We start from the raw sequence: 18,848 nt of genomic DNA, 5'->3' as shown, positions 1-18,848 counted from the left end.
GATGATCTCAATACAGAGGTCAAAACATCGAATGTTACTTTTCTAATAGTAAGTAAAGTAATTATTTTAACATGTTTTGTCTCTATAAATTCTTAACTATGAATGCCTAATAATCTGTTTTAACTTTGCAATTTCAAAAGTTAAACCATTTTCAACCTCCTGCTCAATATCTTCAATATCCTCTTTAGCAGGGAAAGCTCTGTTCTTGACTTCACTGTTCTCACAAGTGTTCTATTTTTTTTTTTGTTTTTGATGCCATTTTACTATTACAATATCTCAATAAAAATGTTATGATAACAGTAAAAACTAATTTCCTTACTACTACTTTGTCATCTGTCCCTTCTAAACTTCTAGATTTATAGTAACACCCTACTAAAGAATGATTAAAAACACAAAAACAGTAAGCAGCAAAACAAGATTTTTAATGACACAGATGATGCACTGTTATTTATGGTATGAAACGTTGCTTGTTTTCTGTAAATCACTTATATTTACTATGCTCGTGTATATAGTTTTAAACTCTATATGCTTGCTATTAATTCTCATATCGATGTCACTACTTCCAAGTAACAGAGCCCTGTTTTCATTAGCAATACTCCTGCCTCTCCTCAAACATCCAAAACTCTGACTCCTGTTCTTGCCATGATATCAATTCTCAATAATCATTAACATTAATGCATCTTCTTTCAAAAGAGGGGAAATGCATTTTAAATTGTTCCCCCCCCCCTTCCCATATTATTTTCTTCTTTTGCAATTCACACTTCATATTCCTTGTCATAAATTTCTTTACCCTATTATCCTTTCTATTCTAGATAAGTATGCAATTTGACATTCATGTTCATAGCAGTACACATCTGTTTATCACATATACATCATACAGTGTTATTCTGCTGAAATTCAATTAAAAAATATAGCAAAAATTATTCAAATAGCTATGTTTACTTTAAATAAAAGTTCACAAAACAGAAGGAAGCTAAAAACAACTGTGTTTTTAACTCTGCTAGCAGAAAAAGCACTAAGAATAAAATAATTAATACCAAAAATGAAGATTCCCATAACTGGCACATGTTTTTACATTAATTAAGAAATGATATTAAAATCTTTTGTATCTCTTACATCTTTTCATCCTGATCTCTAGAAAATGCAGTAAATAAATTAAGCAGTTTCGCTTCAACCAAAGGGGTCCACTCAGAAGCAAAGAAAAAATCTCCTGTCTTATATCGACATCCAAAGAACAAATAGTTTCCCCCATAGCCTTGGGCAATTCGATGATAAATAAAACTCCTGAATGGTGCACAGCCTGTCCCAGGTCCGATCATAATAATTGGAGTATCATTTGATGGCAATACAATGGAACCATTTTTTGTTTCAAGAGATATTTGTGCAGACAGAGATGGATCTTGTTGTGACAACCATGTAGAACACAGTCCTCTTCGTGGAATGTGAAGCCTTGTGTTATAGTTGACTACTGCTACCAAAAGATGTATTTCACCAGAGTGAGCAAGTGGAGAAGATGCTATAGAAAAAGAGCGTGGTTTGATGGGAGGAATTAATTCAAAGAAATACTCAAATGGTATATAAGATGTTGTATGAGGAAAGTCACAAAGTACTTCGCGAATACTCCTGCGTGGTCTGTTACAATATGAATAAAGTTCTTCCTGGCCTTCAGGTTGAGTAAACTCTTGAATTTTTTCTTTTTCAAGATCTGAATGACTGAAATGCCACAGGAGTTCAAAAAATGACCTAAAATAAAATAGAGTGGTGATATTAATATTAAATATATATATATATATATATATATATATATATATATATATATATAGTAATCCTTCATTTATCCAACCTTTAAACAACTGAACCTTCTATTAAACAATCCCTTGAATGGGTTAGTGTGCACAACATATGACTGAACCTTCAGTTAACCAAACCCCAATTATCTTATGAAATTAACTTACCAGTGCAACTGAATAATTGAGAGATTACTGTGAGAGTATTCATTTTTCATCTAGGTAAAACTGTAGTCTTCAAAAGAGTGCCATACTCTTTCTTGCACTATGACACAAAATTGCAAACCGATGTTTGGTACCTCATAAAATTTGAAATTTATTATCTTACAGTTAATGTTTTGCAGCAAATAGTGATTGTATTGCAGTTCTAGTTTATCTACATGGTATGTTTCTGAATATGAAACTAAAATATGATGGTATGGTTTAGTAGTAGCACATCATTAAACAAATATATAATTCAAAATATTGTTTCAGAGTTTTTACAGGTTCTTCTCCATGCTTAGTGTAAGTCAATTAGATAACATTAGTATCTATGTCATTGTGTTTTGAATCTGTTCTTTTTGGAGAGTGGTAGTTTTTTCTAAATGGACACTGTCTGAAAGAATAGATTCAAAGCACAATTTTAGTTAGAAGTTTCCACAGGCATATGATAGTGATAAATGGGAATTTTGGACCCTTCAAAGGCATGTAGTGAGGTCCTGGACTGTTGTGGGACAGACATCCATTGACCTTATCCGATGCTCCAGTTGATTCCATAAATCTTCAAACAGGGTTGAGATCAGGAGTGTGTGGAGAAGTTCATGTCCACAAACGATGCAGTTGCACCCTATAACAAAGCGCATTGTCTTGCTGAAAGAGACAATGGTCAGTTCCCATTGCCCAGAATGTTTGGATACCTCTGAGTTTAATTTTTTTTTTTAATCAATAAAGGATGAAACCAGTCTGCGTAGTCCCATAATGCATAATATTATATTATACATGTCCATAAGGATATGTGCATTGCATTATGGGATGCTAAGGCAAATGAGGTGAAGTCACCATCCTCTAGATACAAGCAGCCTAGTCATGAAGTTACTTCACATGCAAACTTTGTTTACTTAAACTTGGATAAAGGATGAAACCAAGAATATAATTTCTTGGCATCTTTAATTTATAGTTCAATGTTCATTGGCAACACAGAGGTCTTAGGCCAAACCAAGAAAAACAACACCACACTGCCACCTCTGAATTTCATGACAGGTGTTACACATTCTGGTAAGAGACATTCACCAGGCACCTGCCACACCCATCCATCTGCTTGGTAGAAGGTGTAGCATGATTCGTTGCTTCATAACACAATTTTCCAAGCTTCCACGGACATACTGCCACATCCAAACTGTCACTATACACACTCTTTGCACCACTGAAGACGATGCATGTCGGTTTGGGCAATGTGGGATTTCATATTGCAGTCTGACCATGGAAACCAATGTTCCGAAACTCTGTTTTGAATGTTTTTGTGCAGATTCATATTACAGTTTATGCCTAGACTCCACATTCATGTTGGCTGATGAATGATGGTTTTTACATGTTATCCTGTAATATGTTTATCAATCAATAATCTGTTTATGTTAATTGATAGTGTGAGGTGGAATCTAACAAGATCAATTACACAGTGGCGTATTGTTACAGACCTGGTGGATTGGTTGCTGAATTCAAAGAGTGTTAGATTTGATTATAACGTCAGAGGATGTTTCGGTGAAAGACGTAACTATTCTGGCTCCGGATGGTAACAGTGATCATGCAGTCTCACTCGGCAACTGACTAATTTTTTGAATGCTCCACTCAGAAAAGGTTATATGCTGAACTACAAAAAGCAGGAAGTTATGTGACCAACTGAGGAGTATACTGAATTTGGTGGAACAGGATCGGTTGCTGGATGGGAAGAATATCTACACTGCATGGGAAGCATTTAAACAATACTTAAATGATGCAATATCAAAATGTGTCCTGAGAGTTTGAAGAATAAATAGGGTAGGAGTCACGTGTAATCTTATTAAGAAAGAGATTTGTAAGAAAAGAATGACGTGGAAGGAATACAGTGTGCATAAGGATGATGTCCATTATGAAAATTATAAGCAGCAGACTAGAATAGTCACACAACTGTTGTATGGAAAGCAAAGTCTGAGTATGAAAAGAAACTGGCTCTGCATGCTAAAGACCATCCTCAAGAATTCTATTGATAAGAATTCTATGCTGCAAGTTAAAGAAAGAAAGAATGAATATGAAAGAATGACTCTTACAAATGTAGATGGCATGAGGGTAACAGATGCAGAAGAGGTTCTTTAACTAATGAGTGTCCATTTTGTTAAAAGCTATCAACCTAGTGCTTGTAACATTGAGCTCACTGCTACTTCTTCACTGGATGAAGAAACTCGGCGTATGAGGGCGAAGTATTAGAGCTGTTGCACAAATTGAATAAGAATTCAGCAATACGGACGGATGGGATATCAACACGTATACTAAACGAGTGTTCAGCTGACCTGGCCATTCCTTTGACCAGGCTGTTTAATATGAGTTCTCAGAACAGGGAAGATTCTGCAGGAATGAAAAGAATGTATGGTAATTCCATTGCGCAAGGGTGGTACAAAGACTAATGTATCCAACTATGGACCAATTAGTATGTCAGGAGTGGTGGTGAAGATTTTGGAAAAATGCTTAGGGTTCATATTCAGAAATGGATTGACAGTGAATCTCTACTTTGCAATGAACAACATGGGTTTACTAAGGGAAGGTGATGTTTTAGCGACTTGCTCGCATTCTATATCAATGTTACCATTGAACATCAAGGGGAAATGGACATACCATGATACTTTTGGATTTTGCTAAGGCTTTTGCCAGAATACAGCATGGTAGACTGTTGCATAAATTAGAGAATATGGGTTTGGATTATAGAATATTAGCAGGGATAAGAGGACTGACTGACTGAAAGATATCAAAAAGTGGCATACAGGGGATGTGAGTCTGCAAGATTTAAGGTAACCAGTGGTGTACCACTAGGATCAGTGCCTGGTCCACTGTTATTCAATCTGTACATTAATGATATTGGGAAGGATTTGACAAGCGATATGCAGTTATTTGCTGATGATACAAAGATAGGTAGGGTAATCAGGAATGCTGCTGATAAGCAGTACTTGCTGAATGATTTGAATAGGCTGGAATTGTGAGCATGGGAAAATGGATATCAGTAAATGTCAAGTCATTCATTTTGGTGTGATTAGATTACAATTAGATATTCTTGGTTTAATCCTATATTAAGCATTCAGGTGCAAACTTGGTTTGCTTACATTTGGATAAAGGATAAAACCAAAAATATAATTTCTTGGTATCGGCATCTTTAAATTATAGTATAACCAAGTGGAAAACCTTCCAACAGGTAACATTATTACACAAATACCTGAATTTGAGATTAATATAGACAAAATTCACAATATCTACTAACTAACATCAGAAATGAAATAAAATTAATTTAAAAAAATAAACTCTACCAAGACATTTAAATTTCTTGTTAAAATAATTTTAAAAAACATTAAATCCTCAGTTGGAAAGTCTGGATCTTTGTTTAATAACAAATAATCCTGAAGTAGAAAAATTTTCTTTCATTTTGGTTTGATGTAAGTAATTGTTAGTATACATATAAATTCATTGCCCTTCTTAATGAAAATACTTTTTTGTTAAAAATACCAAGCAATTTTATAAACTTGGTTTTAATCCTTTTTTCCAAGTAAGCAAACAGACAAGTATGTCAAGTTTGCGCCTTAAGTATTTTCAGGTCCGAGGCAACTCGTAAAGGTGGAGTAAGCTCTAATCACTATCCTTTGTATCTCCCCTAATGCAGAGCACATCTCCTTGAAGACATGGGAAAAAGGATTAAAACCAAGTTCATAAAATTGCTTGGTATCTTTAACATATAGTACACCCAAGATAAAAAACTTTCTACATCATTCACTCATTCTGAGATTTTTATTTGATAAGGTCAAAGCACCTTGTGATAACTTGTATAGGTAAAATTTATAAGTTCTGCATTACTTCAACCTTGGCATCTCAGGTCTGGCTCCCACTGACAAGACCTCATTAAGGTTGAAACCGGTCTGGGTAGTAGTGGCCCTTCCCTTAATGCTTAGCATCATACATGTCCGCAAGGAGATGTCCTTAGCATTATGGGAGATACTAAGGATAGCGATCAGAGCTTACTTTACCTTTACCATGAGTTGCCTCAGACCTGAAAATACTTCAGGCACAAACTTAACGTACCTGTCTGTTTGCTTACTTGAGAAAAAGGATTAAAACCAAGTTTATAAAATTGCTTGGTATATCTTTAACATACAGTATGCCCAAGGTAGAGAACTTTCCACACCTTTCTCTCATCCTGAGATTTTTATTTGATGAGGTCGAAAATACTTTTTGTTCAAGTGGCCTTTGATTTGCCTTCAAAATGAACATCTTTTACTAACTAGCTCTGTTTTTAGATCTGCTAATTCTTCATAATTTTCCATTTCTGTGTTCATACTGTTTTCCACTTCAAACTCCACTAATGAAGTATTTTCTTTACACAATCTTATTTCTTTACTTTCACTTTTCTTACACATTCCATTATCAATTTGCAGATAGCATAATTCATTTTCATTTGACATAAGAAAGAACTCATCATTAACCTCGTTTATACAATTTTAGGTTACACAGATATTTAACATCTCAGCTGTTTAATTTCTTTCAAAAGCTTGTTACTCGAAGCAGAATTTTTTTTCCCAAATTATGCAAGAGGATTTAAAAATGCCTTCATCTATTAGTAGATTTGCATCATGATTGCCTAGTGCTTCAGCCACAAGTCTTATGGGGATTTAAGTTGTTTGAAATGTATGTTATACATAATTTAATAAGAGCCTGTGTAGCTAAGTGAATGTGGCGTGTGCACACTATGGGGCATGGCTGCACGAAGGAAGACTTCTTGGTTTTGAATCTAGTCGGAGACTAGAAGAAATTTTCTAAGGCTTTTTTTGATCAGTTCCCGAGTTAGTCGATCTCTGGCACAGGTAAGCAGGTTTTTTTTTCCCGGAAACTAGTTTTTCGTCCCATAAACTCAAGAAAATCGACCGTAGAATCCACGTTATTTCAGACATTAAATACGAGTGTTAGGGACCACGAGATGGCGGCACTTGTTGAGCCGTCTCTCTTCACTACGTGCCGATTAATTAGTGATAGCCTTGGGCCAACTATCTCTGATTGGGTACCACTGGAGATTGAACTGCCCACTTAGTCTCCAAAAGTTAGATAGGGCTAAACAGCCTTGCCTACTCCCTATATATAGGAATAAAAAGGTGTTAGCTGATTTTTTTTTTTTTTACATAATTTAATAATAAAACATAATTCTAATTCTTGCAAAACAATTGCTGGTTTTAAAATCCTTAAAAATCTGTCAATCACACTTTCTAATGTCTTCCAATGTATTCTGCAGCTTAAAATGACTTGTAACTATTTTTTTCACTCCTTATTAATGCTTTCTTGCAAATAGAATTTCTCATTGGAAAATATTTAAACAGTTTAAGAATTTTTATTATAGCTATTGACACTGAAGAATATCTGAATTAAAATTCAGATATGCACAAATTAAAAATAAAAAATAAATTTAAAGTTGAGAAATTAATATTATTTTGTAAATTTGTTAGTTAAATGTTTATTTTTGTATGTCGTAAGGAAGGCAGTATTTGTTCGTGTGTGAGTATTCCAGTTGTAAGAAATTATAATGCATACTGCTAATAAGAGCACTAAAGTTATTGCTATATTAGCGTTGTGAAAAAAAATGAACTAAATGAACTCTCAGCATTTAAGTTTGAAATGAAGAACTGTTATAAATTTGTTCATTTCAAAGCAAAATTATAACTAAAGTAACTTTCTGCACCATGAACAGAACTTTATAGTCATTTCATGCACAGCACTGAATACAACAGTAATGGCAACAGACAATGGTAGACTGGAGTAGAAGTTACAATATTTCTGAGCATTCATGTTCCATCGAGTCATTTTTGACTCCTGGTGATTCTATGAACATACCTTCTCCATTCAGATCTGTCCTGGCCATATCTTTCAGAATTTCCAAGTGCATTCCAGTTGCTTCTTTAACTCCATCCACCCAGCTAATTCTTGGTCTTCCTCTTCTCCTCCTTCCATCAACTTTAGCAAGCATCATAATCTTCTCCAGACTGTCATTTGCTCCCATAATATGTCCAAAGTATGACAATTTTTGCATGATGATCATAGCTTCGAGGGAGCAATCTGGCTTTATTCTGTCTATCACTGATTTATTGATTTGCTTTGCAGTCCATGGTATTTTAGTGTCTCCAAACCCATAATTCAAATGTGTCTCTCTTCCTTCTTTCTCAGGGTCTTTCACATCCATACAGTACCACAGGGAATACCATTGCTTTCATGATTCTGATTTTTCTTGCAAGGCTAATATCTTTAAAGATCTTGCTTAAATTTGTCATTGCTTTCTTTCCGAGTAATAATCTTCTAACTTCTTCAGTACAGCAACCATCTTTATCAATTCTGGATACTAGGAGCACAAAATTATTAACTGCTTCCATTTTCTCCCCATCTGCTTCAAAATCATTAAGTTCATATGTTGCCATAACTTTTGTCTTTTTGAGGTTAAGACCATATTTAGCACTTTCTTCTTTACCTTTCATAATAAGTTCCTCATTTCTTGAGCATACACAGACACAAAAGAACAATTGGAAATTGTAGTGTTCAGAAGGAAGGATCTCTGAGGTTTGCTGCTAACCACCTGGGCCAAATACATTCCTTTCCTTATACAATATTTGAATTTGAATTTTGGTTCTTGCAGTGGCTGTTAGCAGCACTTGTTTATCACACCAGCATTCCATGTTTATAGTCAATAGCTGTACTTCATCACCATATTGGTGAGTTTTTCCTCCAGTTAAGTTAACAATGTAATTGGCAACTCTGTTTCTGCTCAGTGGAGGTAGGATCCAGATGGGCTCATAAACATTAGAATGGAATGCCTTTGTATTTAATGTTCCATCTTTATGTACGTACATGAATCCAAAGTGGCAGCACCCAGGGGATTGAGGTTACAAATTGTGGTGAGCTTGTTTATCATCCTTTGGTGTCACATCTCTTTCCAGGAAAGTGAGGATGACTGCATTATATTTTTAGTTTTCTGCTTCTGCTGAATTGTGCACTGCTGTTGTGATAAGGTTACAGAGCTTATAAGCATTTTCATAGGTTATTACATTATCATCTAGGCACAGGTCTTGACTCACTTAGAGCTTTATTTATTTTGTTAAAGAAAGGCTCCTCAAGAGTGATAAGGCACTGTTCGATACTGTCAATTCAGAGAGGACAGAAGAGTGATTGAATGAGTCAGTAAGAAATCTGTGGGTCAATTCACTGATCCTTGCATAGCTAGAATGAATCCATTCATCATATAAAGACTTTATATGATCTGTTTTGTTAGTGGCTGACTTTCTATCTATGGTAACAGTACCCAAAGGGCTTTGATATCAATTGGCTTTGTTGCTGCTATCTTTGTCACATCTGGTAGGAAAGGTTGGATCCTGGTGCAGTGTGTTGGTGCTTGCTCATGGCTGATGTAGAAGAAAACTTTTTTTTCGGATTACTCAAGAGTTGTACTGTTATACTTTTGTATAGTGTTAAGGTTTGAGGGAAAACACTTTTGGAAATGATTACGCACGAGCACAAATTCAAGCCGACATATTCCAAAGCACCTCCTATACTTGCTTTAAGTACTGATTTTGTTTACTTTTGCGTAGGTAAAGGATTAATACAAGAATATAATTTCACATCTGAGTTGCCTTAGCTTACACTACTTAAAAGAACATGACAGCTGCCAAGTGCCTGTATATTAGCCTTTTATTGGTGCATTTAGGCAAGGTTTTAATGGCCTGACAACTGTTTTGAAATGGTTGGTTCTCTTCCAACACCAGGCAGAAACCTTAAGAGAGCAAAAACTCTTATTCAATACTAAAGAAATCCAATGTCAGAGAAATGTATTTTTTGTAATTAATTAATAAAGGAAGAACCATATGGCTTCATGTCTTGTCTATTAATTTACTTGGTAACAGTTAACTTGTTTTAATCCTTAGCTGCTAAAGTAACAGTTACTTTATGTGCATGAAGTATCTTTCTGAGTATACAGCTGTTGACTTCATATTGAGTACTTCAATATCTCATAATGCAAAGTACACTGTCTTTTAGACATGTATTCATTATGGGAAAGGTCATTTCACCCCCCACACCAGACTATAGAAGACACTGAATTTAAATCAATGTAGAAGTTTATATTTTCCATATACAAATAATATTAAAATGGTTTATCACCACATTATTAAAATACTCTGGATTAGAAATGGTTATTTTTTTTTTTTTTTACTTGGTTGTCATGCAAATTATAACAGATCATCAATTTCCTGATATGTATCCTCAAGGGGGGGGGGGTGTTCAGGCTGCTATAAAGCACTACATAATTAAGTTTGTATTATTATTAATCTCCTATCCACATTTTCCTCCAAATTAGTCTATTACATGTCAGCATTCCAATATTGTCATATCTAACATTTCATGCTTCTGAGGCATTTCTGACTGAATCAATCCACCTACTAGACCTTAATCTTCCTCTTGGTCACTTTTCTGCCATCTTTGAGGTCACCAAATTACCCATTCTATTTAAGTGGCCATACTACCTTAGAGTAGCTCTGCTTAAACATTCTTGAATGCTAATAATGCAGAGTTCCTTTCTAATATCTTCATTTTTAATGATTCTGCTATTGATACCATCTGTTCACTCCCCTAATTTTTCTCAGAACACTTGTATCTGTGGTCTCTAGTCTTTGATCAAGTGCTTAATTTCTAACCCAACTCTCAGATCCACAACTTAAAACTAGTTTGAACACCGTCTTGCATACTGTGAGTTTGTTTGGGATAATTTCTCTCTTATTCCATATATATTTATTCAACTGGCTACCCACCATACCTGCTTTGTTTATTATGTTGCTACCTTCACTAAAGAACTGTAGGCTATTGTTCTATAGGCTCTCCATTCAGAATGCAGTCTGAGTTCAGTGTTTCTGCATATTTTCATAGTTTTTGTCTTTTTATTGCTCATTTTCATGCCAAATTTGTTACAGCTGTTATTCAATTTAGTTAGAGAATCCTGGAGACTTGCACTAGATGCACTTAGCAAAGAGCTAAGTTTGATGCCTCTGATTTTAATATCAGGTATAATGCCACTTTCTTTCATAATGTGATCCATACAGATGATGAATAAGGATGGAGATAATGTGCATGCTCATCTTACCTCTGATTTTACAAATCATCTACCTGCTAACTTACAACTTAAATATAAACTATGTACTGCTCTCTATAATGTTCGATTTATCCTATATAATCATAGTGTTTTGAAAAGCTGGGTACCTTGTCATATTCCCAATTGATCTTGACAACCTCAACAGATAATTATTAATAGACATTAATAAATAAATTACAATAGAAAAGAAATTATATTCTTGTTTTAATTCTAACCTGGCATATGCAAATAAAGTTTGGGCATGAAATACCTTTGCAAACAGGCTCACATGAAAACTTTATTTGCTTAAGATCAGATTGAAACAAGAATATAATTTATTGATTATATTTTACCAGATTTCTAACTGCCTGAAGAGAGTTTCTTGAATTCATATAAATAATGTGCTTTGGGTAGTATTTCAGGTTTATGTAATTTAATTAAAGCTCTACTGCATGCAGCTCATAGTATAAGTGGGATCTCATGAGATATCATGCTGTCTGAGAAGACAGCTGCAGACCTCACTAGATACTGATTTTGAACCGTCTGTATAAGGAGGTACAAAATCAGAGCATGCTGCTCCATATGTTTCAAAGAGCAGCTTCCACACTGCATTAAACATTCCACTCTTCACTTTTGTAGCCAGAGTTAAGTGTGGAATGTTGTTTCACTCTGCAGAAGCTGCAAAATGGAAGGCAGCTGTGCTATGGTGGTAGTGCATTTAGCAACATTCCACTTGGTACTAGTTGCCCAGATGACTAAAGCTTTTAGCAATGTCTTTATTCGCAAATCATATGGATATGAGACAGTCTGACAGATATCCACATAGGATCATCTATCAGGAATTTTTTTGGTTGCAGACAGTAAGGAAAAACTGCTGATGTCAAAATGTCAAAGGTGGTTCAGTTGCATTAATGTAAGACTAGGAAAAGGTAATGTGTCCAAAATACTCCAACTGCAATTCTGCATATAGTTTGACCCCAGATGGGAGAAACCTTGACACTTCTGTGCATGGCAGAAGAAGGCGAATCCATTCTGATAATAAGTAGTCAGTCTGTTTTGTGGGATGAGTGTTTATTATTACTTGTCAGAAAATTAATTTTTTTTTAAAGTGGTAACTATTTTACTGATATAACAGTTGGAAAATTTTACATATAAAGCACGTGATTTCACGTGTTGGTGACAAATTCGTACATCCCCTATTCCTCCCTTTCAACATGAATTGAGCTACAGTTCTCTCAACTGTGGGCAGACTATAGGATAGTCTATCAGGAATTTTTTTGGTTGCAGATAGTAAGAACAAACTGCTGACATCAAAATATCAAAGATGGTTTATTTGCATTAATGTAAGACTAGGAAAAGGTGATGTCCAAAATATTCCAACTGCAATTCTGAAAGCATGATAGCGGAGTAAATCCAGCTATAAGTGCACCATTTCTTGCAGAAACATAGACTTGAGATTCATAATCAAGTCGGGATCTCATGAGTGCTGAATATAAGTAGAGCAATGGACATCTGTCTGCACTCCAAGGTAGACTAGAGTGCAGACAGATGCTAGTGCTAAAGAAAGTATGTTCAAGGACAGTCATCTTTCCTTGACATGTAACTGGTAAAGTAGAAATGTCAGTTTCCTGTTGAATAAGCGACCTAACACACAACTTCTGTGCAACTGGGATTATCATTTGTCAAGTTTTAGTTCTTGGTTAGAATGAGCACAATGTTTGTGGCAAAATTGTATGCAATTTTTTTCATAGCAAAAATCAGAATCCATTTACAACCACCCAATGGTCAATAGCTTGCTGCAACTTTCTCTCTCTATGACCCTCATGTTGCGAGAGCAACAAAAGACAGTAAAGTCTCTAGAGAGCATTGCTTACAGCTGGAAGAAACTGTTCTGTTATTGAGGTAACTCTGGAAGATTCAGTTAAACATATGTATAATAAAAAGATTTAGGCTTTAAAGACTAAAGCTAAGTCTTTCAATATGCCAAATCTCAAAGCTATATCATATGCTTTTCTGTGTCAAAGAAAACTGATACTAATCTGGAATACAGAGTAAAATATTTTCAGAAACCAGACTGTGTCCTGGGGGAAGAGGGGGGGGGGGTTACTGCTCTCCAGAAACCACAAAGGGTGAAAGTTAACTAATTTGTCCAGGATCATACAAAAGCAGTTAGAAACCATGGTGAAATCCATGGTGAAAACCATGGTTTTGGGAAAGGTGGAAAATGACTTTATTTAGGTACTGTAGTTGCAGTGGCTTGTGTCATACACACTGTAATAATTCAGTGCTTCATTAACAGGTGAGGAGCTGATTGTCGTGGAATGAAATTTTGCTAGGGATGAGAAGATACTCCAGCTTGCTCTATTTTCCATCATGATATCTATAATCAAATATATGGTTCCCATGTAAGAACATAAACATTGCTGAAAAATGATTACTCTCTTAGATTTATCTTCTACTTCATATTTAAACAGCGGGAAGAGGGATATAGTGAACAAACTGTTAGCAGTGAATATCTGCTAACAGTGTGTTCACTATCCCTCTTCCCACTGTTTAAATAGTGCTCTGTGGAATATTAGCAGTGAATGTCTGCTAACAGTTTGTTCACTATCCCTCTTCCCACTGTTTAAATAGGCACCTGAAGGAGTTACTTCTGGTGGAAAGGTTATTAATATTTTAGAATGTGTGCTCCACAACTCTCCCTGTGATATTGATTTCTGTACTATTCCACAGAGTATTATGGCCATTTAAGTCCCCCATGAAGAGTACAGGGATGGCAACTGCAACATGAGGTCATCAAGGCCATCCTAGGAAATATCTGCACTATGTAGATATATGCAGTATGTTATAAAAAGCTCCTATTGAGAGATGAATGGATTATCTTCATATCAATATTACGTGGGACTCATTGGAAAGATTTATGGTTGCTCACAAGGATGAAAATTTCCTCATGGGGTGGATCCATCCCTATTCCATCCTTTCTGAGGATAGAGGCATTTAGTCTATTTGTTAGTTGATTTGGAAATATATCCTTTATTTTTTTGGGGTGCATGATCCATTATATTTCTAACCAGCATTATAGAAAGCAATGGATTATGTGATATAGTGGAAGTATTTTTCATGTGTTTTCAGAAGGGATGACAGCTTTTTTTTTTCTAATTCATCTATGAAGTTTATGAGAAAAGTATACAGCTTAGGATGCTGAAAATGTCTTCTTTACTGTTGCCTTCTCAGTATAGTACTGATATTATTGTTGCTGGGTATGCACCTTCTGGTATGTTCTGTTCTGCTTCTGCTCCATTACTTCCCCCTTAGTATCACCACCTCTGGCTCCCACTGATGAGACCTCAAAGGTCGAAACCAGTCTGAATAGTGGCCCCCTTCCCTTAATGCATAGCACTATACATGTCTGCAAAGAGATATGCTTTGCATTATGGGAAATAATAAGACAAGTGATACCACCTTTACCACTAGTTTCCCCAGTCCTGAAAGTAGTTCAGGTGCAAACTTTGTTTACTTACACTTAGATAAAGGATAAACACAATAATTTTACTAGCAGACATGTATAATGCATAGCATTATACATGTCTGCAAAGAGATATGCTTTGCATTATAGGAAATAATAAGGCAAGTGATGAGAACTTATACCACCTTTACCACTAGTTTCCCCAGTCCTGAAAGTACTTCAGGTGCAAACTTTGTTTGCTTACACTTAAAGGATAAAACCCAATAATTTTAGTAGCATAGCCAAGTGAAAAAACTTCCATAAACTTAAATCTAATCTAGAGAATTTTTAATAATAGAGCGTGACACCCTTTGGCAACTGAAGAAAGCTGGATATTCTCCCAATTGCATGCAATTTGAATGTTTTGCACTTGTGGTCCTTTATTCTCATGCTCTTTACTATCACATTACGAACAGATAGCAGAGCTATGACAGGCAGTCTGATCATGAAAGTATTTCTGACATTTAAAACAGCACAAAGGGACTGATATACTGATGTGAAGGCATGGAATTAAATATAAGAAGAATGATATTCAGGCCTGACAAATACACTCAACCACTTGCATGTGGCAAGCAGATTTTGGCAGGAAAGTAGCTACAGACTGGACAGAATGAAGTATTTTTTATTTAATAAGCAAAATAACTTTCTGAACAAATCTTTTCAACTTTAAGAAAACAGAAGAATATGCATCATATAAAGAGCCATTCCTGTAACAACAACCAAAGTAATAAATTCATTTTCAATAAAACTAATGTTCTTTTTGTTGTTCTTCCTATTCTTATTATTTACTGCCTTTTCATTCTTTGAATGGGTCTCATGAGAGGGAAATCTCCTCCAACCACAATATGGCACCATTAATCACTTTATGGAATTCCTAGTGACCTATTGGAACATATCAATGAAAAAATGGAGGAGAGTCTTGGTGTACTTTTTGCTGGCAAATAGGTTTTGCATAATTTGTCAAGGCTTAATGATATTCCTGCTAAGAAACCATCACTACATATGAGAATTCTTCACCTCTTGGATCTTTTAATTCGAAGCAAATCTTCTAATCAAGAACATTGATGATGATGACTGTGATGTTACTCCTGAAAAAGTTTAAGGTTTTGTGGAGGGTTACTGTGACTGATCTTCCTCCAAGTGATGATGATGATGTATGAAGAGTTACTCCAATTGTTTCTGGGAAGGATGTGCTGAGGAGAATTTCACCTTGACCACCTTGCCGGCCATTATGGATCAAATATGCATCCTCATATGTTTCGTATCTATCTATAATATCAATAGTATTATAATTTTAATATGCACTTCGCATCTATGATAACTTTGACGTCTATAGACGTCTTGGCCAGTAGCATGGTTAATGAAGTTTTTTTCAATGATTCTGAGGATGTGAGCACTCATAATATGATAAATCACAAAGGTACCTCTGCATTCAGTAATATTCTTCTTCTATTATTTTTACAGCAATTTTGCCTGCTTTTGTTTAGGAGTGCCCTTTTTTAATGTCATTAGCTTTTTACTCAAGAATTCTTAGGGCATTGCAGATGTAGTTTTAGAGACAAATATATGTAGCATAATAGAAGAGAATTTGCACATACTTTATCTTGGATGTTGTAGCCTGTCTTCTTTCTGCAGTGTGCATACTTCTGCTGTTATGGTGTTGAAGTGGGGGGGGGGAGTTGAGGGTTGTTGTTCTTCTATATTCATTACTTTTAATTGCAGCATAATGATAACATTTTTTTGGGTTTCCTTTAGCTTTCGATACCATACTCTTAACTTTTCTAGCCTTCTCTTTATACAAGGTTATTTGAAGTCCATGGAACATTTTGAACATTCACACTAGTAAATTACACAATACATACTATATTTTATTGCACTGTAATAAAGGTAAACTGTCCAATTTTTTTTTTTTTATATACCTCACAAATGCTCAATGTGTTCACCTTTGCTGTTGTGGCAGACATCAAGTCAATAACTTGTTTTGTCCCAGAAGCATGTGAGCAGGTCACAGTTGATCAGTATCACAGCCACGATGATACGGTTGCAAAGTTACATGAGATTAGCAGAGAGCAGGGGCACAAAGACATCGTCCTTCACAAATCCTCACAAGAAAAAAATTGCATGGGGTTAAATCTGGTGACTGGGATGGCGACTGCATTAATGTGTCATCTTGACGTATGCATCCTATCCAGTGTTGTGATGAGTTTTTGTTAAAGTATAACTTTGCACTTCAGTGTGGAAATGAGCTGGACAGCCATCTTGTTGATAGATGTAATCATCACTGTCTTCATTAAGCTGTGGCATTAGCATGTATGTCATCCCTGTGACAGTGGGTTATGCAAATAAAAATAGCCTTTGAAATTGCACAAAAGACATTCACCTTTGGCAAGTCTCGCACATGCTCAATGAGTGTGTTGGGATTTTCGGTCCCCCAGACACATGTGTGAAAAGCTTTGTTGCTAAAGATGAGCAATTTCGCGAAACCATCAACTTCAAACCTGTGGTGAGTTTTTGTTTGCCTGCCTGGTTGGCCGAGCAGTTAGCATATCCACTCTCCAGCCGTAAGTCTGTGGGTTCGAATCCTGCCATGGGCATGGATGTTTACAATTGTCGGAACAGTAGTGATGGTGGCAGGCGGCAGATAGCATTGGTATAGTTGCGGTTAGTGGATTGAATGGTAAAGACGAAGTTGTAGAATAGGTGCCCTCCCTCAATGAGTCTTTGGACTCCCTGGAGGTGTCACGTAATAATAATAATAAACCGCTCTTGTAAGTCCTTGCAGAAATTAAGACATACTTCTTTGTCATTAACACTGAGAGCTGAAGCTTCAGGGTTCAACCTTCAGTCTCTTATGGAGAATTTGCCAAACTGTTGGTTGCAAGACACCAACTTCTAAACTTGCACGTGTAGTGGACTTTCGTGGGCTGTGCACATAGGTTTTTTTCATTTGGCCTGGAATGTCCTGGCCGAGAAGTGGTGCACAGGCAGCCTTCATCCTGAAATTTCTCATACCACTTCTTGATACTGTTGCATACAGTGGTTCCTTCTGGAATTCTGCTCGAAATCATTGCTGCACTGTCAAAATGGATGTGGTTCTTGCACATTCTAACGAACAAAATGACTTCTCATGCTTCTAACCACTCTAACAAACTTAGAGAGTTTGTTGTTCTTTCAGCATAAAACTTACCACTATCTGTTGCGTAGTTTATTAGTGGTAAATGTTTAAAATGTTTCGCGGACTTCTGAATAATCCTGTATATTTGATAACTTGTCTTATCCTTATGCAGTTCTTTCCACATCGTCATCTAGTGGACACTGCTTCCTTAATCAGGATTGAACATCCATTTCATTACCCACCTCTCATTTGTTCTTCAAACTCTTGGGACACATTCAGATACCACATCATTTAATCTTTTCGAAGCTTCCAATGCACTGCTGATATTCTTCCCATTCAGTAAATGATCTCATGAGACCAAATGTAGTATTCTAAGTTTGTTATAATTTCCAACTTTATAGTTCAGCATGTAACCTGTCCTAATTGGAACATACCAGCTCAGTATGGCATAATCTCTGTCACCCACTGGTGGCAAAACAGTCATATCCTTAAATGAGACCCCCTTCTAATACTACAATTAAATTAACACCATTTGACTCCGTGTTCCTTCTTACATATGCTGCTCGAGAAAGTTGTCTTACAACTGCTCAATAAATTCTTCATTCTGGCAACATCAATAGTTCTGCATTCTTCAAGCTTTCCAACAATTCTTACCCTATCTAGATGGTGTTTTTGTTCAACTTTATTCCCCCACAAAAAAGAGCTTATTTCAAACACAATTTGCTTAGCACAGCCTTTTATCCTGTTGAGAGCTACTACATACTCCTTTGTGCATGATTCAAAAATTTGAATGTGTACCCGTTTTCTACTCAAAATCATCAGTTGTACAAATTGCCACAAGCTGATTCATCTGAATTTGTGGTTATAATCTTCAGAAATAATGTTTATCCTTAGGTTTGGATACCAGTGTATATTAACAAATACAATAAATCCAGTAAATTATAGTAATATGCTAAAAATACATGATAATTAATCAAGAAAACATTCAATAAATAAAAAAACTTATCTCGCTCAAAATAGCTCCAAACCCAATTCAACCAAAAATAAAAAATTGAAAACAACACTAAGCCTTCAAAG

At 35.6% G+C, this 18,848-nt stretch overlaps 1 protein-coding gene across 1 annotated transcript in view; it reads right to left on the bottom strand.

The window, feature by feature from the left end:
- The window catches only part of LOC150106415 (NADPH-dependent diflavin oxidoreductase 1-like), a 72,797-nt gene that overhangs the window by 3,988 nt on the left and 49,961 nt on the right, over positions 1–18,848 (bottom strand). Inside the window, exon 4 of the mRNA XM_090392434.1 lies at positions 1,117–1,743. Within this exon, the coding sequence (XP_090248560.1) occupies positions 1,117–1,743 (627 nt within the window). The remainder of the gene's footprint in view (positions 1–1,116; positions 1,744–18,848) is intronic.

Source organism: Typopeltis vanoorti, chromosome 5, assembly GCF_054136105.1.
Source record: "Typopeltis vanoorti isolate ZY-2024b chromosome 5, IOZ_Tvanoo_1.0, whole genome shotgun sequence".
NCBI classification, from domain to species: Eukaryota; Metazoa; Arthropoda; class Arachnida; order Uropygi; family Thelyphonidae; genus Typopeltis; species Typopeltis vanoorti.
Note: the sequence above shows the minus strand (reverse complement) of the source record. Positions and strands in the feature narration are given on the sequence as shown.